A 26,947-nucleotide genomic window follows, 5' to 3' on the forward strand; every position below is an offset into this window, starting at 1 on the left:
AGGCGCAAAAGGCGCCAACAATTTCAAACAAAAATTTGTATGTGTTAGATCTAGCAATACATATACATATGTACATATGTATCGTACACTCACATACTTATTGATAAGCCCGTGAGAATGTCATTAAATTGGCCTACGATGTTTGACTGGGTGTTTGTCTATGATTTAATGAACCTTTTTGCTCCCCCCGCCCCCCACCGGAACACAAGTGATAGGAGAGTCCTTGTTTTTGTACATTCATTCGTTAGACTGGGTTTTCATTTAATTTATTTTTCAACATTTTTCATACATTTAATGTACTTTCCACTCAATAACTGGAATATTTAACTACATTGATGTATATAATATATGTATATGTATATATAGGCAAACAAAACAGTTTTGGGCAATTGTTAGTTAGTTTTAGTTGTAGTTTTACATCTCTTTGTTATAATTTATTTTGCTTTTTTTTTTTTGATTGCTTTTACTTAATTATTGCAGCTAATTGCTCATTAACCGAACCATCAATTATAACTATGTTGATTTTTATGTTGAATTACATTAGGGTTTTGTTGTTGGTTTTCTTTTGTTTTTGGCAGAGATATGTTTATTTTACATTTTAACTATTTTTCACAAAATTTACGCTCTATATTATGGAAGTATGAATATATACACAGATATTGGTGGAATGAGAGGCGGCACTTTAAACGATGTGACTTAATTAATTGCACACAAAATGCATTTTGCTGCTGCTGCTGCTTCAAATGATTTTGTGACGTTTTCAATTAGTAAGCAATTTAGTTTCAATTATGTTAAATGCCTATGTGCATATATACGTATATATGTATATACATACATATATGCATATATACATTTAAATATATCTATATAGATTTACAATATAAATTCAATTTTCAGCTAAAACACATGATTTTCAACAAAATGGTTTCATTTGTTTGTTTGCTCCATCCATCTCTGTGTCGGTGTGAGAGGGTGTCTGTGTATGCGTGTGTATCTGTGTTATTTGCAAAATATTCACAACATTTTAAGGGGCTCATTAGAGTTGCAAATCATTTTGCTTAGCAATGCAAATACTTTGAACATTCAACACTTCCCTTCCGCTTTAGGGGTTCACTTCTCTCGCTGAAAACAGGCGTTTTAGGCTTAACAATAGATTAGTCTATAATAATAACAAATGTCTATTAGCTAGAAAATACTTACTTACCGACACATGTATCTATGTATGTGTACGTACCTAGGCATAATATATAATCTCATAAAGTCTTTGGTAATTTTAAACTCTTGGCATAACATACAGAAATAGTACACGAATGTATTAGAAGCGAGCTCTCAAATCGGTTTCTAATCGGTTACGAAACTTAATCTAGGTGATTTGGAGGGTAGAATGAGTTTTCGGAAACTGGTTTTGAGTTATTGCAAGAGGTTAAACCTATTTAAAGCTGACCTTGACCTTGTTTCAATCAAAAACTAAGAAAATAGTTGGCAAATTCAAAGATAAATTTTGTCCTAAATGATTAGAAATTATTCAAAGATTTCGAACTCAATACCTTCATTCAGATCCGAACCGATTTGGCAGCCCGATCTTTCCCTTCATACAGAAACCTCCTTGGTATATTTCGAGCGATCGTTAAGATCAAGCACCAATTTATCTGGACGCTTGGGCCGGGTGGTTCCACCACTTCCATTTGTCTTGTCCGTTTGGCTAGTTGAGTTATTCGATGCATTCGACACGTTTCCCAGTGAGGGAGCGGGAGCCGGAACAGGAGTGGGTGTGGGAGTGGGGATGGGAGCGGCACCGGGTTGCTGGTCCGGCTCCAGCTGCCTTTCGACGGTAGTCACGGTGGTACTGCTGCCAATGGCGCTGAACAAGGCAATGTCATCTGTGGAGTGGGCTGTTAATTTGCCCACAGCTGTCGAGGATGCACTGCGATCCAGCAGTTCGCTGCTGCGAGTCTGAATGGGTAGACTGGTTGCCGGGTGGGTGGACTCCTCGCCACTGCGTCTCCGGCCATTAAGCTTATACTTACTTCTACAATTATCACAAATTTGATACGAAATGCTGACCTCCGCTTCGAGGAGATTGCGTGGGCCGCGCTTGCAGCTGGTCGGCGGCGTGTTTGTTGCCGCTGAGCGCAGGGCTGGCCGACGGCGTTGCGTCTGATCCAGATCCTCCGATTGGGAGCACATGCAGTCTAGCTTGATGTTCGCAAAACTAAGGCTGCCCTCTGGCTGTGGCGACCCCAACTGCTCGCAAGCGCTGCGCGGTGGGCAGCAATAGTAGTGCTCTTTAGACGCGTCCAGGCACCGACTGCATATGATGTGGCCGTCGGCAGTGCGACGCAGCAATTGCTCACGGAAGTCGTCGCCACTAAGTTCGGTATTCATGGCACGATCCTCGTATGCTGTCGATGGCGGAGTGGACGATGGGGGCGTCTCTAGCACCATGGTGGGTATGCTGGTGCGTGTTACACCAACACCACTTCCTCCGCCTCGACCATTGGCATTGTTGTTCTGGTGCTGGTGCTGGTGCTGATGCAATTGCAGCTGCTGTTGATTGTATTTTTGCATCTCTGCATTGAGCGCCAGCAAGGGCAGAGCTCTCTGCTGTTGGGAGGAGGCGTGGGTGGCAGCTGCCGCCACCACCATCATGCCCCCGGGTGTTTTTAGTCCATCCAGTAGGCTGGATATGGTCATCACAGCCACTCCCTTGGGTGGAGCCATCTCCTGTATGCGCTGCAGTTGCATGCTCAGCTGGCGAATCTCCTCCAACGCCTCCTGGTCGGACAATTTGTTCTCTGCAAGAAGAAGAGGGCAAGTGCCACAGAAGGCCCTATCAATTACTGCTGAACAAAAAGTGTAAAATATTGCATAAAGAAGCGTTTTCACGCCGCTAAAACTTTTCTCTCGCTCAAACTCTGCTCCATGCCCCAAAACTTTTCCACTAAAACGCTGCCCTCCCTCGCCCATTCTTCCCTTCAGCCCTTCAGCCCTGTCCCCACTTCATTTAAATTGCGTAATGGTGTAGCTACTGTGACCGCCAAGACCCAAAACGGAAATGGAAAGGAAAAACGTGAAACCGGGAAAAGGGGCTCAATGGCATTTTGTGGCTTTTAGCTGGCTCTTGTTACTGCTGCTTTTTATAACTGTTTTTCTGTTGTTGTTCTCAGTTTGAATTTTCTTTCCTTCGCTTTCTCCAGGACATGTGCTCCGCATGATAAATGGCCGTTCAATTCAAGTGAAAGCCTGTCAGTGTGATTTAAGTGAAGTCCATTCAATGCCACCGCGACTTTTCAATAATACAAAAATAAACTCGCCAACATCTCACCCAGAGTCCAACCGAAGAGGATATACTCTTTCTCATCTCTGTACATTCGACTGATGGATGGAAAAAAGGACTCTCTTCTCTGTACTCGTGGGACATAACTAAAAAGTGGTCACTAGACTGCAATACGTGCTCAGTTTAATACTTTTGGAACATATCTCTTTATGGACTTTAAAGGACTATTAAGAATTAGTTGTATGTAGTTAAGAAACTAGATATAATAAATACTCTATGACTATAATGAAAGGAATGGAGTGGAATGATATTAGGATAATAAAGAAAGAGAGCCAAATATTGAGGGGCGAATATTTTGGAGGGTGTTCAGGACCCCCAAACCTCCCACAGCATCCGTCCATGTCAAAGGCAGCTTATTCCAGAGTCAAAGGGTATTTGAATTTCTTCATTTAGCAAAGTTTACATTCGGAATCTTTTTTTATTTGGTCTTGAATTTAGATTTATGGCTGGGAAATTATGCGAACTAAGGAGGGAAAAGATGTCGACAGTGGGCGAAATTTAATATAGCCATTACATGTGTGTGAGCTGGAGTATATAAAGTTCCATCCAACACAGTTTTCTATTTTCATTTATTCCTTTTTTGCAAAAATATTTAAAATTCGCCACACAAATGGAATCTGCAGAAGTCGGCTTTTGCTGCTGGTTTTGCTGCTTTGTGATTGTTCAATTTAAATATGCAAATTGAAGGCCGCTTAAAAATGCGAATAGGAGAGGAAAAAATGAAAGAAAGGAAAAAATGTAGATGTAAATTTAACGCACAATTTACGGCAGCCACAAAAATGCGTGACGTCTAGAAATACGATGAGTAATAAAAAAATTAAATAAAAGCCGTGGAGAGGCAAACAAAAAACCCAAAATGGAAACACCTACATACAAAGATACATACATATACAAAGTCCGTTACTCATACATACATCCAAAAAATATAGCATAGTATATAGGGTCGGTCATAAAGCATTAAAACATAAAGCTGCCGAGCGTTTGGCGATAAACTGAAGTGGAAATGGGCGCAGCAAATTAAAAAGTCTGCCGATAAGAGTAAGACCGGTATCTACATATATATTTGTAGATGTGTGTGTGGGTGTGTGGGTGTAAGAGGAAGCCACAACGAAGATGAATTACTACCTTAGTAGCTATCTAATGTTAATGGTTTTGAATCTCTGGTACAAATTTTGCAAATAGTTCCATTTACGCCCAATGTCTGGGGATGTGATAAACAAATATGGCGTCTTTGGCGGCGGCATTAAGGCGGAAGTTTACGCTTTGTAACGGTTTCCTTCCTTCCTTCCCTCAAAAAACATAGACATACACCTACGCGCCAACACACATTCCCGCACACTCCCACACATGTCTATGAAGGATATCCACGCTCGGGTTAACCGCAGACCTCGACGGAAATTGTAAAAGCTTGTTTTTTGTTATTTTTGTGTGTTTTTTCTTTTTGGTAGGGAACATACATAAATCAACGACTGAAGATGACATTGAATGGGGTGTGGGGTGTGTGGTGCTCGGTGGGTCGGGGTACTGTGTGGTCGGAGGTCGTTGTTGTTGAGTCTAGACGACGACACCGTCGATAAACGGCAAGTGACGCCACTTGCTATGCTCGTTTTTAAAGACACTCTGACAAATCTGAGCCAAGAGAACTTAATCAGTCAAGCTCGAAGCTCGGAGCTCTAGCATAGATCCCGGACTACGGTCTATGGACTACTGTCTACAGTCTACTGTCTCCCATTGTGGGCATCATTTGTCAAAATGTACATGACCATGTCCGAATCCAAGTCCATGTCGTTTGTCATAAATCGTTGATATGCCGCCCCACCATTAGGACTAACGACACAATTAGCTGCATGCGATGATAATGCTAGTGATTCGAGGCCTACCTGCTGATGTGGTGCCCGCCACTGGAGCTGTGGATGTTGTCACCGAACTGGGATTCGCGAAGGTGCGCACTTGTGGCCGAAAATTGAATTTGGCCCCCGACGCCTTGGCCCCCAGGCTGATATTCTCCTGATGCGATTTGCCACTCCGTAGAACAATGTAGACCTGAAAATGCACGGAGAGACCAAGATGGGGGGATAGCAGAAGTCACTGTGACACATTGGCATTGTGTTTACCTTGCTACCAAAGATGAGGGCCAGCAGCAGCGTCACTGTCAGTTGCGTGTGGCAAAAGAAAATGATGTACAACAGATCCGGATTGGCTGGAGATTGCAAAAAGAGCCTGGAAAAGGTAAGAAGATGAATTAACGATGCTCAAATTATGAGTAGTTGAATACGGAATCGGCTCTTTGTTTTCATTTTTGGCACTTACATGGACACATTTAGGAAGCAAGTGAGCAGGAACTCATTGTAGATCGCCATTGAGATAAATCGACTCTCGTTGAATTCGGAAGGAGCTTTTCGCACCATGATGCAAAGGCGAACGCCCCAGGCCAGAAACAACACCTCCACTGGTGGTGGATAGCGCAGACACAGAGGAAAACAAAGAAAGAGGGAGGTGTAAAGAGGGTCCGGGATAAGTATGCTGGAAAGTTTTTGTGCATTTGCATGGCTTTTAGCTTTCGCTTTCAACCTTAATTAGCCCAACCAATTATATGGCCGGGCAAGTAGCATTATAATTACAATTCCATTATCATAATGTCCATCAGGTGGGTTGCAACTGCAGCTAAATAAGCTATGTACATTCCTTTCGCTGAGTCTCAAATGAAGCCAACTGCCTGCATAATTTTTAGGTGGAAAACAAATCTGATTGCAGGTGAATGTGCACTGCAGTAACATGCAATTAAAAATGTGTAATACCCACTACGTGCCACTCGACGAGTTCACCTGGCTGGGGCCAAATGAAGTTATTCAGCATCTGGCTGCAGTCAAAGTGCGTGACTGCGCGAGCAGTCGGCGAATCAGCGATAATTGTTTCGACTCTATTCTCTATACACATACAAGCGAATTGTAGTTGGATATATATATGTACTTATACATATGCATAGTTGAAGCCGTATATGTGGAAACTTTTCTCGGCTATATGTAAAGTTTTTTAATTAAGGAACCATCTCCTGCTCACATTCCTTACATCTCTACCCAGCAGCAGATTTCCTTGTGCTTCTCAACACACGCGACACGCAGCTTTCGTCGTTTATGAATGTGACAGAGACACAGCCAAGCAGACGGACTGACAACCAACATGGAACAAGGCCAAAACACGACAGATGCCAACTCAACTCGAATCCAATCTCAAATCAACTCGCCTGCTGCGTGGCCTGCAAACTTGTTTAATGTCTCAGATGCTTCCCAGAATAACATGGGCATAGAGATCAACAAACCAGATGCTTCCCAGAATAACTTTGGCATAGAGATCAACAAACCAGACTAAAAAAAAATTAAAATATAGGCTACATTATTTGTCCAACTCTTACTTGAAATGCAATATGAAAACCCATCAAGGTGAAAATACACATTTTCTTTTAGTTTCAGTCAGTTTTATATCTCTGGATGGCCAGAAGGACATGGCAATATGGGGTGCGCCGACCCATTGATACTGATCAACAAAATATATTCTTTATGGGGACGGATAAGCTTCCTACATAAATCTTTTGATAGAGAGGTCAGAGGTTAATGACAAACCGCGTTGGAAGCTTCAGTCCAATTGACCAATAGCCGCCACTCCAGCGGAATTGTTAGTCAAAACGGACCAAATTCGACCGCGCCGACGTTTGTATACTCTTCAAAGTTTTGTTTGTTCATCTTCATGCGTGCCTTTTCATCATGAGTTTATACGGAAGCTGTAGTAATATAGTCATCCGTTTTCAATCAAATCAGTCAAAATATTAAATTTCGGGGCCATCGAGAAAAAAACTAAGTAATTGATAAAAGTCACTGATATCGACCGACCGTTCCTATGCGAGCAATATTTATAATCAAACTTGGTACAGTGTCCGACCCGTTTGGATCCGAGAAGTTTGCTTTGATCCAGACAGACAAACAGACGGACGGAGGGACAGATGAACGGTCATGGCTATTTCAACTCGTCTCGTCGTGCTGATCAAGAATATATATGTTTCATATGGTCGGAGTTGCTTTCTTCCAAGAGTATAAAAATATATGGGCAACCTTGTACAAACACACAAGCTCACTCCTAAGATCTTGATCCTAATATAGTTTATGTTGTTTCGCATTTTTCAAATATATGCATAGTGAAAGGAGCAAATGCTGATGCCGTGCAATGTTTTGTTGTCTTGGTAACGGTTTGCAATCTGCATTCGTCGCAATTCATGTTTTGCAGGAGCCGCCTACAGTGCGTATGGGTAACATGGCTCACTGTGTTATTGCTGCTATTTCCTTTTGGCTGGTCTTTGAGACCAATCAACTGTGACTTCATGCTTGGTCTATTAAATTATTCGTAGCCCACCCAATAAATCACTTTATGTCTCTCTATCTCTCTATCTCACTCTCTAATACTTACTCGATGTGAATGTGTAGTCCCACCAGTCCGTTTTGCATAGAAACGCTTTGAGGTCATCGGCGGTGCGTCCAACTACAACATCCGGCGGCGAAACGAGTGTGCGTACCAGCAGGCAAGTGCCAATAGCTCCACATATGATGCCCAACCGCTTAAGCAAAGCCGCATCAGTGATTTTGACGGCCTTGGCCGAGCGAACCCGAAAAATCACCGATATCCTGTAACAGGGAGATTAGAATTCCATTGAGTTTTGCGAATGCATTTGAATGTGAAAGTGGCCTACCGCCAGGTCTTGAGCATCAGAGCGCCATAAGTTAGCGAGAAGCCAATCTCACGTAGCCAAATGCGGGCGGTGCAGGTATACAGATTCGGATTCGGATACATTACAATATTCTGAAAAAGAACGAAGACAACAAATGAGTACATTAATAAGCAATCGGCCGTTTAGTCAACATTCTTGACATGAATATTTTACCGGGATCCGTTGTTTGTCTCTCATAAATCAAGGCCGTACACAAATGACAAAGAACTGCATGGGGTGGGGTGGCAATGGAATGGGGGAATCCACTTTATCACTTGACATTAAAAAATCATAAAGCACACTCAATGGACACAAAATGCCAAAAATGGTAAAAAATGTATCCACAGTCGATGAAGTCCGACCCATCCATCCCTCCATCCATTGTGTTTGTCGAGTAGAGCTTGAGATACTCTTTTCAGACATACATGCACACACACACACACACACACACACACAACAACCCAACCATATACATATCAAATAAATCTTCTATCCAATGTCCAATGAACTCTCGTTTAAAGTTGTTTATTTTGGTCAGTATCCCATTAGTTTTCGTCATGAGTCATAAATCAATCAAATTAAATTGTGTAGAAATTGATTGGAATTGGCAAACGGCAAACGGCAAATGTCATTGCCACTGGAGCGTGTTTGAAAGGCAGAGATTTTTTGTTCTCTGTGTGTGGGCGTGCGGGAGTTCCTTTTTCGATTTGAATATGGAAATTTTTATAAAGACGGCTGACTAAGAGCGATAATATGCAAAGAACATTTCCGTTTTATGTATTTAGGCTGCGTGTTTCCATCGAATTATGACAACGTGCTGAAATTCTCAATTGAAAATACCGAAATATTCAATCGCATTGATGTTCATAATTTGATGAGGCTCATTGAAGTTGTTTTAATGATACTTGTAATGGCTTTTGAGGTTGTTATGATTCATGACTGGTAGACAGTTTAGGGAAGTTTGCACATCCTAATTGCTCCCAGGTGGCTGGTTGGTGGCTACTTCGACGGCAGGTGCGATTAGTGTTAAATAGTTAACTGTAAAACCAAAACTTTTGATTCTAGGATTTATTGTGGATATTGATGAAACAAAGAGTATGTTTTATAACATTTATATATTACTAAGTATTTATAAGCGTATGCTATTTTACCTAGTTTAAATTTCCTATAAGAACTATCTTATATTGGCATCCGATTGTGATGAACTTTGGCATAGTCATTAACAGTTATTTGAATCTGATAAAGATATGTAATTTATATCAATCGAAACAGTCATTGAAACTGTGATTATATAATATGAATATTAAACTGTCTAATATTGAGACATTTTTATAACTATGGCTTGAAAAATAACGAAGTTATTGACAAACGATACTGTCTATGGGATCTATGTACGTGATATAGTGAACAGATCCGAGATCCGAGATATAGTGAATCCGAGATATACAAGCCCTGACATGCAAAATGATATTGCAACTTAAGCCATCTATTAGGAGTTCTTTTTGCTCCAAATGGAGGGACGGTTAGACGAATGAACATGGCTATATGGACAAAAATAAATATACTTTATATGGTCGGAGATGCTTTCTTGAATGCGTTGCGTGCTGGCCGAAATTCATCATCAAAACATTTCAAAATGAATTAATCGACACATCATGTCGTATGAGTGATATTTGTTTCGAGCGAAATTTTAATCGACTTGGAATCAAAGGCGAAGTCAACTCTCAATTTCAATTGAGGCATTCATTACTCAGTTAACATTTTTCACCATTTTTCCCACCCACTTACCGTGCAGTATATGAAGAATGCACCTAAGGCAATAACCCGTAGCAACGCTGGGCTAGCGGCTCGAACAACCTGTGAAAAGAAGTAAAAAAAATATTGGGTAAGAAGATTGTTAACATCGGATAATTATTAACTACGGCTACTCCGAAGTATATATATTCATGGTGTGTCCTTTAATCTTAATGGGTTTCAAAATAATATTTTCATGTCTACATTCATTTTTTCAACCTATTGTTTATGTGGTCTCATCTCATCTTCCTACATCTCAGTAGCTCTTAACTTAGGGTAAACGATGCACTGGTCCAGACTCAGCTGATGCTTGATGCTTGCGAAGAATGGGTATTGCCTTATATGCAAACATGCAGGTGACCAATTTCATTATACCCTATGCAGGGATGTAAAAACTGCAGAAAGTTTATCATGTTGGTGGGGATCATATGGAATTTCGTTAGTTGGCCAAGCGCAAGAAAAAGTTTTCTTTAACTTGAAATGAAATTCAAATTGAAATTTCTTCATTCACACAATTTCACAGCAGCTGGGGCAACAGCAGCCAGGAGCAGGCAACCAGAAAAAGAAGTTTGAAATGCAGTCACACTTGGCAAGGGATGTCAGGCAGCATGTTTAACGCCATTTAATTAGTTTGGAGCGTTCTCACACACCCTAACCCACAGGGAGGGGAAAAGGAAACTGGATGACATTCGACGTAGACACAAATGCGACAGAATCGCATTAGGAATGAAAACAGTTTAGATGGCTGGGAGTACGATGGCAAGGCGTGTGCTGAGGAGGATAAAACACAAATGTCAGACAACGACAAGGGAATGAAATAATTCAGGGTCCTTCTCCATACATGAATACATATATACCGCGTATATACAGACATTACGAATGTATGTATCTATACGGAAGGCAATGGCGGACTCAACGACAAAGTTCAAAATGGTTTAAAACTATACGCCAGAGACTTTGACTCTGCGACTCTGGCTCACTCTAGCTTAATGAGCGCCAGCACACAAGTACGGATACACATAAACACACACACACACCCCCACACACAACCCACACATGCATACATAGATGCAGATATGGTTTGTACTGGACTGCATTTGCCGGAAGTCGGTTAAAGTTTGTGTGAATGTTTGCACTTCCGTTTATACGCGACAATCTCCGTTGTTCGTATCCGATGTCCGTGTCCGCGCTTGGGTGTCCTTTGTCCCCGTGTCCGTTGTCATCAGGATGTGAACGAATGCCGCACGTACAAAATTAACTTGAAACTAACAATGCTAAGCCGCTTAGCGGCTCAATGACAGCAGCTTACTGACCTGCCCTGGCCTTCTCTTGGCCAGGGATCCACTAAACTAAACTGGATGAGACCAGGAATTTGTCAGCTATTCTTATAATATTTATGTACATATAGAATCAAAAGTGAAAATTGGCCATATTGCATCCATTTGAGTACTTACCTTGACTTGCTGATAGCGAAAGGTGAACCAGGCAGCCGGAGGCAACAGACCGATAACAATGCAAGCCAAAGCCAGGATACTAGTACGCATTGGCCAATTAAGGGCCGCTATGCATGGAGAGGCATCCTCACAGGAATCACAGCCCTCGGCGCAGGGCAGGCATTCGTACTCGCTGTTGCTGTTGTATGTGGAGTTCTTGCCCTAAAATGGTTAGATACAGGATAGATATTTATTGCTTATATTTTCATTTGCTCTGTCTCTTAAGTTCCACAATGTAAATGAAAAATTTCAATGCAGTGAGGATGGCATGTGAATGAAATTAACTTCAGGACCACAGTAAAATCTGACTGAAGATACATGTATCTTACTTGTTTCAGATAACCCCAAATGGCCAAATACCCAACTCTGCCCACCTGGCTTGCATAGTGGAAAACGGAAAAGAACAAAAAAGGCTTGACGAAAGTTTGAACCAATCCTGATCATTGCCGATTTTGCATTAGCTATCTCTAAAACTATTTTAAAACCATTTTAAACTCGAGGCGCTCTTACAGATGGACAGATGGACAGATGGATATGCCGACATCGACGATGATGATCGATAACTTATATATGTACATAGATACTTTAATGAGATGGTAACAGCTTAAGCCATTAATTTGATAAAGTTTTAAAATTTAGATTTCAAACAAATAAATTTATGGTGGCATATTTTGAAACATTTTGGAACTTATGGTGAAAAGCGTTGTTTTTTTTTTAAAGGAAATGACTTGGGTCAGCACTTACCAGCATAAGCTTCTCGTACTCCTCCTCCAAGAGGCTGCCGTTGAAGAATTTGTGCTGTGATATCACATCGGGAAAGTAGAAGCCCTTGCGGCAAAGGCATTTGTAGGAGCCACGACGAAAGCCCAAACCCATGATGGCTTCACACTGGAAAAAGAGAGCGATGTGAGGAAAGAGGTCTTAGGCATCAAGTGCTGCTGCTGACTTGGGAGTATTCCAAGTGGAGGGCTGACACTCACCATTGTGGTCCGCTGCTTGCACTTGTCGGTGCCGGCAAAGATGTTTAGCGGTCGCTTCGTGCCCGGGGTATGACGCTGGGGGCACTGGTCGATGTCCACGCGCCGCAAGTCGATATCAATGCCAGATGTGCCCCTGCGTAAGAGAAGGAGCCGTGCGGAGTCAGCATTAAAGGCGTTAAAAATTTATGTTATTAATTTGTCAGTTTAACAATCAACTGGGCGGTACTTAAACCAAAATGGCGCCCATTTATAAACTGGAATTCAATAAAAATGTGGAACGCACCGACGAAGTTTGTCTTGGTTTGGGCCTCAAATTTATGGACACAGGACTACCACACCAGTCCCGCCAGTCTCTCTACCCACTCTCTCATTTGCTCGGTGTCTCCCTGTCTCTACATACGATAACAAACAATAAATTCCAGCTCTGATTGCGCATAGTCCGAGATGGAGTAGAAAGGCCGGGCAAAAAGAATACAAAATAAAAGGGATAAAGGATAAAGGCCATGCGAAAACTACAACAACTAGCGTATTATGGTTCCGGTTTCGCAGAAAATTATTTTCTTGTCCGGGTGGATTGAGACTAGGCTGAGTTGGGCCAGCCCCACCCCTGTCGTTTTGCAAAGACATAAAGCCATAAAAAGGGTGCACTAAGCCGCCAACGACGACGTCGCAACCCATTTCCGTCCATACCCCTTACGCTCAAACAGTCAGTCAGGGAGTGAGACGACTCCAGTTGCGAAATCCTATAGCCCGTCTCCTGTCCTGCACATTCCTATTTCCTTCCCATCTACAAGCAATTACACGCATACCGAAGCAGAAACGAAGCGCTCATATGTATATAAATAGTTGTGGGGGTCAGTTGGAAGGCAACCGGAACACATGTACAATTTGACGCATAATCCGAAGCCCACATTTTCACGCCGAAACTGTGGCCGGGTTGTCTTCATGTGTGTGTGTACCAGCTGACTGACGTCAATGGACAAAGGGACCGATAACTTGGCCATTATTTTTGGAAAACAAAAACCAAACTAAAAGGCCAATATGCTAATATCAATTCGAGGGAATCCAGCCCTAACTTTACCGGCCCTGCTCCATATACATATACATATAATAGACCTAATTCAATTTCAACTTGCCATTACCACCGAAATGCAGGATGAGATTCGTTTGAAACTCTATCGGAAGTACTCTGACCTAGGCACCTAAAACATTTTTTCCAAAAATTATTTTCTTCTCTCTCTCTTTACTTCAATTTTGTAATTCTGTGAGCGTGTGTGTGTGTGGCCATATCCGGGCTGGGTCTTGGTTTGGTTCGTCTTCGTCTGCGTCTGGGCGTTTCCATGCGCCTGTCAGTTAATATTGACATATCAGTTTGTATTTATTTGATTGTTTCTGACAACTTATTGATTGAGAAAAAAAAAGGAAAGGAGAGAAAAAAGGATAGCCAAGACGAAGGCTGGAAAGTGCACAGCGACCCAAAGGCAACAACAACAAAAACAGCAACAACACAATGACCATATTACACTATAGTAATGATTATGTTAATTCTCCAGCAGTTGATCCCAACGCCTTTATGTCCTGTGGATGTGAATCCTGGAATTGTGTCTGGCCTTTTTTTCCCCCATCTGTATTTGCTTTTCTCCCTCGCTCTTTTTCTGCTATTTATATTTTGCTGTGGTTTCTCGTTTTCCTTTTAGCATTTCCCTTTGTTGTTGTTGACAGTTTTTCTTTTCTCGTTTCGTTTCGTTTTCTTTTTTTCTTTTTGCAGATAATTTGTAAACGGATATTAGAAAATAAGCTTATTGAGCTGACCGAATGAGTTTTGTGTCACTCCGAACAGTCGACCGCCCCACCCCTCCCCATCTCCTCCTCCTGATAGTGTGCGTGTCTCTCATATTGATTTATTAGTTTGCCGGAGTATTTCTGTGCGGGTGTGTGTGTGCCCATGGCTTTGGCTAGTGATGTGACAATGTTGGTCTATATCACTGGCACATACTTGATTTATTTGACAAAACGCCTTTGATTTAGTATTTAAGCCTACCAATGGACAAACATAGATATAACATTGTGTCTCTTAGTTTTGATAACTGATGTAAATTTGTCCAAAGGATCAGGGAGAGATGAGGGTCCCAGATTGAGGAAGGGGTGATGACTTTAAATTTGCTCAACGTCTGAGTGGGTCTGATTAGCATAATTGGTTTTCTGTTTGGGCGACGGTCTTTTTGTTTACTTTTCCCCTAAATAAGTTGCAAATTTCCTAATTAAATTGGTTGTCTCCCCTTTTGAGTAAATTTTATACAGCCATTTCGAATTTTTCACTTAACTTTCAGATGACTTTAAGACAACAAAGCCTTGCAATCAAATCGTTTCGCCGACTGTAAAATATTCTCTGTTTGTTTTTCATAAAGGGAAAATATTCCTTATTATTCGATCAGAACTTTCAGATCAGCCTATAACAGTTTTTTAAAGTCACAAATTTAAGAATATTTCGGATGCATCTATCTCTCCTGGGTAAACTAATTTCTTATATATGTAGTTTATCATTTAGTCCACGATTCTATCAATGAAATTGATGGCACTAAGCCGTAGTCAACGCTTACTTCTGCCTGTTACATACATTTTGGACGATTGTGTGGTTAAAGCAGTTAAATGGATTTAAACTTAATTTTTTTAAGCTCAACTTGATTGTAGCTCAAAGTTGGATCACCATTACACTATATTTATCAAATCATTTCCTTATAAAATCTTAAAAAACCTTGTCCAATGCTTGAAAATTCAGAGGAAAATGTATTCATTATTTTAACAACTTTTATATAGGTACCCTTTTTATGGTAACTGACTGGAGTTGGCAGACAGACAGAGCACGTGCTGGGAGCTCAAGCACACGTTACGTGAATGGCTGAAATGCATTTTTGGAACTCACACTCGAACATGAAACTACACACACATACGAGAGCACACACACACACACACACACGCAGATAAAGCTGCGAAGGCCACGTCAGCTATAACTCGCCTCATGGCTAACGTCGGCGGCCCCAAGCAACGGAGCAGATGGCTCATCTCGACAGTGGTAAGGTCCATCATCCTATATGCCGCCGCCATATGGGCACCAGCGATGTCATCCCCCACCTACAGCCGGGACTGCAGATCGTCGTACCGAACATGCGCGCTCAGGACCATATGCGCGTTTAGGACAGTCTCCGAAGATGCCGCCTTGGTGCTGTCTGATATGGCCCCACTAGACCTCTTGGCTAACGAGGCTAGAAATAGAGATCCGCCGCCAGTTAGAAGAGAGACGACTCTGACTAACTGGCAACGCAGATGGCGTGACTCAAACCATGGGAGCTGGACAAGGCGCCTTCTCCCCGACATTCGGCCATGGCTTAATCGCAAACATGGTCAGACTGACTTCTATCTGACACAGTTACTGACGGGACATGGATGCTTTAAATCCTACTTGCATAGGTTTAAACATGAGACGGATCCCTTTTGCACACACTGTGCGGGGAATATAGAAGACGCAGAACACGTCCTGTTTGTCTGTCCTAGATATTCTGCTGAACGGGAAGAGCTAAGCCTAGGCATTGGGAGGCCATTTATAGTCAACGACTTTATGGATATCCTACTTAGCTCGCAAAACAATTGGCTAGCTGTTAGCCACATGGCAGCAGTCATCATGCAATCCTTGCGTCGCGCTGAACGCCAGCGTAACCAAAACTTCAGTTCTAGGTAAACTCTAGACGAGGCATACGTGCCATCTCCCCCTCGTGAAGTAGTACTTCAGCGTTGGTTCCGCGAGAGGGATACGGAGCATAGGGTAGGTTTTAGTGCGGTGCGGTGACCACTAACCAAGGTCGATACCAAGTCCCACACCTCGGCTTTCAATGCTTTCCCCCTATTTATAATAAAAAAAAAAAAAAAAAAAACACACACTGGGATACATGCACGTACGAGCTATTTAAAAATGGCGACAGCTAATACAGCTGCCAAGTCCTTCGCTCCTACATGGCACTTGTTGTTGGGTCCTTGTTGTTTCCTCTGTCGAGTTCATAAAGTTGACTAGTTGTAAGCGAATTTTGGTTATGGCAGGCAACAGCCACCAACCAGCAACATCAACATAAACAACAACAGCAATCTCTACACGTGCAAAGTGTAATCACCTTCCTTCTTTCGAACAAACAATACCCAGATCCCCGCGTCACCGCCGCGATGTCACGCACTCAACTTGTAACCATTTTGTAAACAACTCATCTGGTTTTCGCCGATGTCGCATTACGTATACGCCATGTGTGCCTCAATTTGCCTATAGCAAACTGTTTTCTGTATTGCGACATGGTTGGTGGTCGCTGGCTTCGCTAGCTGTTAATGCACATAATCAGTTTTGTAGTTTGTACCTTGATAGAATGGATTTTCCTCTCCCTCTCTCGCTCGACTCCGTCTCTGACTTTCTCTGCCTCTCTTCGGACCTGCCGCAAAAGACACATTGACGGGCACGAAATTGATGCCAAAAATGCGCACCAGCAAATGTTTGCAATCGTGTGGTTAAGATAGAGAGACCATCCAGCCACATTAAATTCAGCAAACTTGTAGGCATTTTCCATATTTTTGAATGAAACGAAATTACTCCGAGCCGAAATGCTTTCCGAGTTCACAGCATAGGGACAAAACTCAACCAGCCCGCTCGGTTCCCGCATTCTTGTTGTTTGTTCCTCTATGCGGGCAGAGCTATGCAAATTCTACGAATAAGTTTCAAAACGGTTGGCTAAGTTTAAGATTAGATTGGATTCCCGTTTGAGAGAAGTAGTTCTTGGGGTTCGCATTGGTTTTACCACAAAACTGTGCGGGAGTCAAACCATCTATAATAAGGATGGAGTTGGTTGAAAATGCTGATATGTCTCCCACATGTCAAAGCAAACGGGAGTCATTGGGTGTGGAAATCGACATGGAGCCTCTTTCCTCAAAACAAACCTAAATGTCCCTGCTAGCACAGTCTCGTTGTCCTTCCCAACTAGGACAATGTGTAAAAAAACAAGTGAGAGAGAGGCGGGAGAGGGAGCTGAGCTCACCTTTATGATTTTTTAATGAATAAAAGTTAGCTTGCGCCATGTAATTGGCCCTGTGACACGATATTGACACTGACATTGTATCCTGTGTTCTGCAATTGAGCGCACATAAAGCGCAACAAAGAACACATTGAAGCTCGATGATTGGCAGATGATACGTATGAAGAGTAGCATCCTTGTCGGATCCTTATGGTCTTTTGTTACACACATTTATGGCGAGTTGATTTAGAAATTTAATGCAAGTTGGGACTCCAGTTTCGTTACTAAAGATCCCAAGATACTGCGTGTAAGCGTTGTGGGAGGGGCAGCCGAGGAATGCCAAAGCTGGCCGAAATGTAGCATGTAACGCAAATACAAGAAGCCTTTACACACATGGAGATTGGTCCTTGGTCTGGTCTGTGGCATGCATATTCATAATCATGCAGATATTCAGATGTTGCATCTCGACAAGCTAACAAGCCGCCGCTTTTCGAACAAGAGCTCGGGTTTTAGCACAAAGGCATGCTTATTGCAATATTTGATATTTCCGTTTCCGTTTGCCTCATTATGCTTTGCCCGCCATAAGAGGGTGAGCGGGGGCCGAATGGGGGAGATGATGGAAATCTGAATGAATACATACACATGTCTATCTGTATGTGTGTGTGTGTGTGTGTGTTGGTTAGTTGGTTGGGAATATTGCAGCACAAGTCAAATAAATACAATGCTGAGATTACCGACCTACAGACGGGGCAAATCCTCCCGTCACTCGCCACTCCTCTTTTAATATTGAAAATTTGTTGCATGTGGAGAGAGAAACAGTCTCAAAGGGAAATAGAAAGAGAGACGGGAAGGCGAATGGGGTTGAGGTTGGGGTTGCGATTGGGGTTGGGGATAAGTAGGTTCTCTGTGTGTGCGCGCCAACCGAATCTTAAATGAAATCAAATAAAATTATTGCCCCAGCAGGAGGGCGCATCTCGCCTCGTCCTGGTTTTGGCCTCGGTGATCCTGGCGGTGGCCGTCGTCGTGGTCTTTGTCCATGTCCCTTCACAGCAGGCGCTTAATGTGATTTGTTGTTTGTTTAGCAGCTGCTAATGCGCATTTTGTTCGGTCCTGCCAAGTGCCAAATAATTTTTAATAAAATTATTTTTAATTTAATGCTGATGCTTTGTTGGCTTTTGTCCGACTCGTTTCATTCCGTTCCGTTCTGTTCAGTTTGGTTTCGCTTTTCGTTGTTTAAGCATATTTCATGCAATTAAGAAAAATGAACCGCATAATAAATTAAATCAATTAGCAACTTTTCCTGCCTTGTGCTCACCGACTCGCCAACTCACCAACTCCCTGACTCGCTGACTCGCTGCTCTCTGACGGCGGCTACTAGCAAACGACACCAACAAAAACGACGTAAACAAATTCATTTTGCGGCCACAGCTAGCCAAACTAATGGGAAACTGATAGCAGCACATTATTAACACGAACCGGAGCCGGAGAGCCAAGAGACCGACCGGGCCGGAGAACCCGGAACAGCATCAACGGCCGCAAACTTTTTACTGCACAACTTTATTTTCATTTAGTCTCCGATGGTGCGGAGCAAACGAAGAACGGGCATGCCAGGGCTAAGCTGTTGAAACAAACGAGCTCCATTTTGACGAGGACAAGAACCAGGAACAGAAACTCTCGCACCAGTGCAGCGGCCGTTGCAGCATTCAGTCTGTGTGCAACAAAAATGTTGCCAAACTCAACTGAACTAATGAACTTTTAACATTTAGACATTAATTCTAGTTGCATTTCACACTGGTTGCAGTGTTTAAGGAAAAGCGAAAAGCAAATCACACTTGTGATTCACTGACCCGACTACCAACACAAAGGGCCAAACTCAAAATGTTTTGAGCTTAACCAGTCAGCAGGTAGAATCAAGTGGTCGCTTCGTGACCTCTACCACCGCGATTGACTAGGACAGGAGTTCTCTCTAACATAACTTTTGTCCATATTATCATCGTAAATATTTAAATGAAAGAATTCGTTCAAATGGCGGTTATGCTTTCGTGCGTGGGTCCTGACTTCCGTTCAATTCAGTTTACTCCATGACCCCAGAAGAGGAACACCGTATTGGCCAAGCCTCCTGAAGTTGTGATTTGGACAGCGGATATTTGTTTCAGGTAAAAATGATGAGCACTTGATTCAAAAGTAATACAGTATTTGTATTTAAATCAATAAAATTGTAATCTGTAAAGTTCGTAAAGTTTGCTAATCACCAAAATTGTGTTGGGTTGTTGGAAATAGGAAGGAGTTTTTTGCCTAGTTTTTCTTCAGTTAACGATAAGGCAGTGACTAATAATCTTGCATTGACTTTTAAAGTTCGATTATTCAGGGACCACGGTGCATAGGGCCATTAGCGCGATCCGAATTTATGTTGTAACTAATTGCAGTCAGAATGTGTGGATGTATGTAGAGTTGGGTTTCCGCCTGTCAAAGTTGCAGCTTTTATTTTTCCTGGCTAGTCACTCCCATCGACTGTGCGTGGAATTTATTGAGCGTGCAAAGTCATTGAACGTTAAATAGGCATGTGTGTGTGTGTGGGTGGGTGTGTGTTTGTGTCTACATACATTGATGGAGCTAGGACCTGGGGTCTAGGACTGGGGCTGTGAGCTGATAATTGATTGCTTTAATTAAATTTCGAAATTTTATCTGTCGACGCGTTGTAAAATAAAAATAAGACCAGCACCCAGTACCAGCACCAGCACCTGGTAACAAAGCATTTTGCCCGACCCTGGTATCGCATCTTGCCTGGTATGGCTAATTAAATTTTAAGCGCATTTTTCGCTTTTGTTTGCGGTAATTTTGTAATGCGAAACTTGTAAGTAGTCAGTGGCATAATGTTATTCACGACCATAGCGACACAATTGCTGCTGTTGGCAATTCTGATCCCTGGCATGGTTCTGTCGGGGCACCGTCAAGTGGATAGGCCACAAAAGCCCTTGAGCTGGTGGCAGAGACAATACTATCAGATACGCTGTGAGTTGGAAAGAGAATGAGTTCAGGGAAGTGATTTGAAAACGCATTGCAGGGAAGCAAAGATTACATTTCACCACAACACCAGGGCCAGGCGGGAGGACCGATTCTCAGGACACGCGAATGGTTTACCCGTGCTACTGCTATCACCCGCCCCTAGACGGTGAGTCGACGACGAGCCAATATGAGAGGTATATGGTTGAGGGCAAGGAAATATTTATATTGAATAAATAGCCATTTGAGTGAAATGGAATTTCAGCCCTGGCCGAATATGAGAAGTGAAGGAATGCAATTTCGAGCAACAGCGAAACAGATTTGATGGCGAAAATTGAAACCCACTTTTGAGAAGAAACTCAATATTTATTTCATTTCTTCTATGTCTCATTGTTGGTGTCTGTCCATGAAGGTATGGCTGATGTAAGACCACTTGGCAGACAAATTGTCTAGCAGTTTTTGTTTTTCTTGTCGTCGTTGTTGTTGTTGTTCCTGATGTTGTTGCTGGTGTAATTCTCTGGTTACCAAGTGATAATTACAAATTATGCATGAAGTAAGTAGAGTGGAACAACTGACTAATTGTTTGTCCACTCTCCCTCCACAACTCGGCGCAAACGCAATCCTTTCATTTGGCTTTTTGCCAGGTTTCATCATAAATATCCAAAAGGCTTTTATTCTCATCGTAACAGTCATTATGCTGATGGGACTACAGATGCAACATCAACATGGAAATTAACATCATCTGAGGCACTCATCAGCCCTCTTGGTTAGTTCTAGCCAGCTGAAAGGACCACGACTCTAGTGGTTGTGTTTCTGGCTCTCTAATTGTAATTGTGTTCAAGTTACTCGGGCTTGTAAGCGGCTTACTTCTCTGTCCACACCTACTAAAACGCCTCTAACGTCCACGCCTTCGTCCTCCTCTTGTTTGGGCCTCATAAGTAGAAATATTTGTAATAAAGCGCTTGACACGCACAGCTGATTTAACAAATTTAATGAAATGGCCCCCCAGTGAATTAATTAAATATGCCCAAAGTGCACTTACTTACTCCCACTGCCACTCGCCACGCCCCTCTCGCAAAATCTGACAAAATCTCGCAGCATTTTCAAATTTATTGATTTGGCCACGCGCCGTGCAACGGACTAGCCCACGGACGGACCCAACATCAATGAAAATTTCATCAAACTAACTATGTAACTTGTTTTGCTCGGCTTCTGCTCTTCCCTTTTTGGCGTTTTCTTTGCCAACTTTTTTTGTGTTGGCTGGCTTGCTGCCTTCTTGCCCCAACATTCAATTGAAAAAGTTTTTGTAAAAGCTCCAGCAGAACAGATGAAGAAAAAGAACGAGGAACTATGTTAAAAAAGGCAACAAAAATTGAAAATTACTTAAAAATAAAAAAAAAGAAATCAGCAAAATTCGAGGACAGGAAGCGGAAAGCATGCCATAAAGTTTCATAAGAATGTTATGTTCCCTATGTTTTAACGTATTCCGTTTGCCAATGCGTGAGCGAAATTCGTTATCAGTTTTTGAGAAACTGGAGACACAAACAGACAGATAGAGTATGAGAGAGAAAGGGGGAGAAAAAGCAAGTGGAAGAACTTTCTCTTGCACGTGCCAGGCTAAGAGCTTTCCTTAAGTAAGAGCAAGCCATTCGGCTATTCAATTATTGCTCGCAGACAAAAGCCAAAAAAGTTGCAACCAAATGCTACTACTTCTGCTTCTATAGGAGGACATGTTGCTTGCTTTCATATTTTGTCATCCTTTTTCACTCTTGTCTCCTTTTTTTCGCTGACGCTGACAGCTCGATATGGTGGCCCGCTCTAGAATTTTGATACCCTTCCCAAAGGGGCAACTCATTTAAACAATTGCTTTGTGCCCAGAACTGTATCTGATTCGGGGCGGGTATAGAAACTTCGACAAGAGCAAACCTCTATTAGCATTGCAATTTTCAATTCTGCTTCTGAGAATTATTTATGGAATGCTCCGTCATGTGCATTATTGCTGCAATTGTTCTATTTCATTCTGGTTTGTACTTACTTGAAATGATAGCTGCCGTTCTCATAGCCAAAGAATGGAACCGTATAGGTTAGCATCCATATATTGCCACCGCCGCAGTCGTAATATGGTTTCGACCATCTGCCATCCTCATATTTCACAGCCAAAGTATCGTCCTCAATTCTCTCCTCGGTGCGGTTGGAGTAAAGATGAAAGGCTGCAAGCACAAAAGAGTGGGAGGATGAGTGTGTTACCAATGCACGAGGCGAGTGGCATGGGTACAAGTGGGTGATAGTGGTAACAGAAACCTTTCAATAGGTTTATGCATTATGCAACTTGTAATTAAATAGCCTGAGAAATCGATATTCCTTGTCAAAAGGATGCACATATGCAACGGGAAAAATACAAAGGTCTACACCTTAAGAAATTTCAATTCAATTGCAAAATTCCAAAAAAAAGAAAACAATAATAAAGATTATCACAGAAGATCGACAATAGACGGGAAAAACCCACAAAAAAAGAGTTTCAGGCTTTTACCCACAGTCTTTTGCATGGCAAAGAAGGAAAGAGTCGATTTGGGCTCTATTTAAATAACCGATATAACCAAAATGTTACATCAAAAAAACTTAAAACATTTTGTTCATAACAAAAATTATGAAAATTCAAGTTTCGGTGTTCATCTTTTATTACTCCTTGGCCGGCAAAACTAGACACAGAAATATCTATAAGTTCCGAACGAATCAAGATGTAATCTCTGCAGTATGTAGAAGCTCACAGTCACAGTTGAGTTCTGTAGCTTTAAAGGATTAAGAGGAGATTGCGTCGATCAAGACGGACAAGCAGATGGACGGACAGACACGACTATTTATACTCGTCTCAACATGCTGATCAACAAAGCATGTGCCTTATATGGTCGGAGGTGCTTCCTCATATGCGTTGTACTTTTATGATCAAAATTAATTAACCCTTTTTGCCATCCAATGGGGCTATAAGATACACGGATGACAGACGGATGACGGCGGATCTAGCTCATAATATGGGTAAAGGAAATCGGCCAATTGGGAGGAGGTAAATATCGAAATTTGATCAGTTTCCATTCCTCGACTATGTAAGGTTGATGGTGATCAAGAATATGTATTTATGGGGACGGAAAAGCTTCCTTCTGACTGTTCACATACATTTCGGCTACTTCAATTCACCCTTTCTCCATTGGGTACATTGGGTATAACACAAACTAGCCAACTACATATTGCTTGCCAAATATTATTTTTCTTTCTTTCAGTGACTGTTAACCTTCGCAGAAATCGAGTCCGACTAATGTCTTTATAAGTGCAGCATTTCAATGACGCATTGGGATTGGAATTGTATGAATAAACCAAAAATGGATGGACATTAAAAAGAAATCAAGGATTCGTTTCGTTTGTCGATATAAAAGGGCTATTGATTGGGGAGGTTTTCATTTCTCAAGTAACTCTGTATCACAGCAGGAACAGGATGAAGTGGTCCCTCTTTAAACGCCTCAAAGCAGCTCCATTGTCTGAAAAAGTGAAGTCAATAGATGCATGCGTCTACTTCTATCGCTCCATGACCATAATAGGCTGGCTGCCACCTGAAAAAGGACCACACCGATGGCTCTATTTGCTTTGGACTGCCAATACCATACTTTGGGGTATTTTGTATTTGCCCTGCGGACTATTCGCGACCTATTTCGTTCACTTTGACAAATTCACCCCGAATGAGTTCCTCACCTCGCTGCAGGTTGATCTAAATGCATTTGGAAATACGGTAAAAGCTTGTGTCACGTTTTCCCAGATTTGGCGATTGAAGAAGATGAATGAGTTGATTGCCCAGTTGGACGAGCACTGTGTGACACCGACGCAGCGTGAAAAGCTGCATAATACCGTGGCCTGGGGCAATCGCACCGTGTTATTCTATGCCACAATGTACATTGCCTTCACCACTTCGACTCTGTTGTCGTCTGTTTTTGCTGGATCACCGCCCTGGCAGCTGTTCAATCCCCTTGTAGACTGGAGGCAGGGGGTTGGCAATCTATGGCTGGCATCTCTCATGGAATACTTTTTCATGTGCATTGTTGTGATACAGGAGCAACAGTCGGACACCTTTCCCATAGTCTTTAGCTTTTTATTTCGTGGACATTTGGCCATTTTAAAGGATCGCATTGAGAATTTGCGGGCAGATCCTCAAACTACCAACGAGCAGAACTACGAGCAGTTGGTTACCTGCATTAAGGATCACAAGATCATATTGGAGTGGGTTCCGTTTAGTTTTAGTGACCATAACTCCCAATTTTGACATACATATTTGCTTTCAGATGCTGCGACATAATGCGCCCCATGATATCGGCGACTATCTTCACACAGTTCATGCTGATTGGCATGGTTCTCGGCTTGGCCATAATCAACATATTCTTTTTTTCATCCTCCGTTTGGACGGCTGTGGCAAATATTTCATTCGTGTTTGCCTTGCTACTGGAAACATTCCCGTTTTGCATGAACTGTGAGCTCTTGATCGACGATTGCCAAGCCCTTACAGATGCCATTTTTCACTCCAACTGGATGGATGCAGACCGCCGATACAAATCGGCGCTTGTATATTTTCTTCACAGAGTGCAGCAGCCGATTCAATTTATGGCCGGGGCCATTTTCCCCATATCCATGCAGAGCAACATTGCAGTGGCAAAATTTGCCTTTAGCATCATAACGATTGTCAATCAAATGAACTTGGGCGAAAAGTTTCGCGAACAGCATTAATATGGTCAACATGAGTTGCTATCCGACGAGAATTGTTAAGTCAAACATAAGTCTTACTCTGGATATAAAAATAGAAACCAAAATGATTCTCACCGTCTCTTATTCGATTCATTAAGTTCTGTATTGTTTGCTGTTTAGAATCTTACAAGTAAGTTTGAATAAGGCGGAGGCTCTTCCCCCAGGCAGAGTATAATAGAATTGGCCAGTACCATACCGCGTGAAATAACTATTTCAATATCAAAAGACCAAATGCGATCCAATGAACCCGAAATCCCCAATACAATCAATATGCTATGCCTATTAAATTATGGCTGACTTTATATTGCAAATACAAAACTATTAAACGAAAGTCGAACAAAAAAGAAATATGTATAATATTGATCAAACTTATTATATTATAATTTAATTATAATTTAAGTTATGTTATTCCCTTTCCTTACTGGACCTTCATTCGATTAACACTTAACGCAGTCCTCGGTATATAAGTTTTCTAGGTGGTCCAGTCATTTAGGCAACTGAACAACGAGGATCGGGGTTCGTATCCCGGGCTAGGGTATGAATGTAGTTTTCGTCCAAGCCGCAGGCTTTAGTTGCCAGCCCTTGTAAAATATAGTTACGTTAATAGTTTCCAACTATATCCTATACTTATAATGATAATAACAAGACTTAACGCTTTCGATAGGAATGCGATATCCTGTTCGAATTGTATTTATGTAACATTTGCATATCAAAATCAAATCTCGGCAGTGTTGCTTTAAAAGATATTGTGTCTTCGATTTTTAAATTTAAAATAGAGACTTTGGAGGAATGATCTGGTCATTTTATCGGGGACGGTAAATAATGATTATTTTTTTTTACGTAAAAAACTCATCCACTTTTAAATATGCATTGATTTTAAATATGATTCCAATATGATTCGAAAATTTGCGATTTTTAATTAATTGATTAAATATTAATTATCGATTTTTATCGATAAAACTAAAAAAATAATGATTATCGAGGCGATAGACGCATCCACTAAGCAACCCAGCCTTAGACCCCCCTCTAATTATCAAAATTTGAAGTTTTGCAAAACTTTTTTAGTTGCTATAAGTAATAGATTGACAATTCAAATTACATTAGTTTTTTGCCCTATATGATAAACCAAATCGTGTTAATATAATAATTAACTTGATGCTTGATTCAACCCTTAATCCACCCATGTGTTTATCTGTGACAATAACCCAAACCCAAAATGACTCACGTGATTAATGGAGGGTCGTATCCTTAATAAGTTCCCCAATTGACAGATATGTATAACTGTCAGCGAAGTAATTGGCGCAGGAAAAAGGGTATGCCTCTTAAAGAAGAGTTAAAGAAATCGTTCAAATGATTTAACTTTGAACAATAAAATATATTGAGAAAATAAATGCATAATCCAATGACAAGGAATAATGGTGACGCCCCTCGTTCGTCCCTATTTACATATGTATGTGGATGGTATACAGAAAAAGTGACCAATTTTACCTTCTCGTGAGGTATATAAAAAAGGTGTGAACCCTTCGTGTCTCTTGACACACAATAAACTCTTTAAAGCAAGAAAGGGTAAAACGTTTTTACAATAATAAACTTTACAAGAATCGGTTTCCACAATATTTTGCAACAACTGACCCATTTGACTTCAGGCTTAGTAAAAGTTATTGACGTGATAATTGATGTTTATTGTGGTTTCGGAACTTAAATAATTGATCACTCCCTGTCCACACACACTCAACACTTGCCGTGGGTTCGTGGCG

At 41.7% G+C, this 26,947-nt stretch overlaps 3 protein-coding genes across 3 annotated transcripts in view; 2 read left to right on the plus strand and 1 right to left on the minus strand.

The window, feature by feature from the left end:
- Window positions 1-236: 236 nt before the first annotated feature.
- Window positions 237-26,947, minus strand: part of LOC137575542 (uncharacterized) — a 45,276-nt gene continuing 18,565 nt past the window's right edge. The window contains exons 3-13 of the mRNA XM_068288125.1: window positions 22,444-22,618; window positions 12,361-12,493; window positions 12,125-12,268; window positions 11,342-11,542; window positions 9,882-9,950; window positions 8,076-8,185; window positions 7,796-8,010; window positions 5,648-5,786; window positions 5,452-5,557; window positions 5,218-5,380; window positions 237-2,795 (exon numbers count right to left, since the gene is read on the minus strand). Of these exons, the coding sequence (XP_068144226.1) occupies window positions 1,591-2,795; window positions 5,218-5,380; window positions 5,452-5,557; window positions 5,648-5,786; window positions 7,796-8,010; window positions 8,076-8,185; window positions 9,882-9,950; window positions 11,342-11,542; window positions 12,125-12,268; window positions 12,361-12,493; window positions 22,444-22,618 (2,660 nt within the window). The 3' untranslated portion in view covers window positions 237-1,590. The remainder of the gene's footprint in view (window positions 2,796-5,217; window positions 5,381-5,451; window positions 5,558-5,647; window positions 5,787-7,795; window positions 8,011-8,075; window positions 8,186-9,881; window positions 9,951-11,341; window positions 11,543-12,124; window positions 12,269-12,360; window positions 12,494-22,443; window positions 22,619-26,947) is intronic.
- On the plus strand, window positions 20,284-20,766 carry LOC137575562 (uncharacterized). Its single transcript, XM_068288152.1, has 2 exons — window positions 20,284-20,417; window positions 20,470-20,766. Exons 1-2 carry the CDS (start codon window positions 20,336-20,338, stop codon window positions 20,646-20,648), a joined length of 261 nt encoding a protein of 86 aa, XP_068144253.1. The 5' UTR covers window positions 20,284-20,335; the 3' UTR covers window positions 20,649-20,766.
- Window positions 23,861-25,258, plus strand: LOC137575543 (putative odorant receptor 59c). The gene is made up of 2 exons (XM_068288126.1): window positions 23,861-24,671; window positions 24,734-25,258. The coding sequence occupies exons 1-2, from the start codon at window positions 23,896-23,898 to the stop codon at window positions 25,170-25,172; spliced, it is 1,215 nt and encodes a 404-aa protein (XP_068144227.1). The 5' UTR covers window positions 23,861-23,895; the 3' UTR covers window positions 25,173-25,258.

This window comes from Drosophila tropicalis, unplaced genomic scaffold, assembly GCF_018151085.1.
Source record: "Drosophila tropicalis isolate 14030-0801.00 unplaced genomic scaffold, ASM1815108v1 contig_573, whole genome shotgun sequence".
NCBI classification, from domain to species: Eukaryota; Metazoa; Arthropoda; class Insecta; order Diptera; family Drosophilidae; genus Drosophila; species Drosophila tropicalis.

What these genes read in the sequence shown, in the direction of transcription:
- LOC137575562 (XM_068288152.1), top strand. Translation starts at nt 20,336, where the DNA reads ATGGTTCTGTCGGGGCACCGTCAAGTGGATAGGCCACAAAAGCCCTTG. An exon ending in ACAATACTATCAGATACGCT is followed by an intron (nt 20,418 to 20,469) that starts GTGAGTTGGAAA and finishes AACGCATTGCAG; the next exon opens with GGAAGCAAAGATTACATTTC.
- LOC137575543 (XM_068288126.1), top strand. Translation starts at nt 23,896, where the DNA reads ATGAAGTGGTCCCTCTTTAAACGCCTCAAAGCAGCTCCATTGTCTGAA. An exon ending in GATCACAAGATCATATTGGA is followed by an intron (nt 24,672 to 24,733) that starts GTGGGTTCCGTT and finishes ATTTGCTTTCAG; the next exon opens with ATGCTGCGACATAATGCGCC.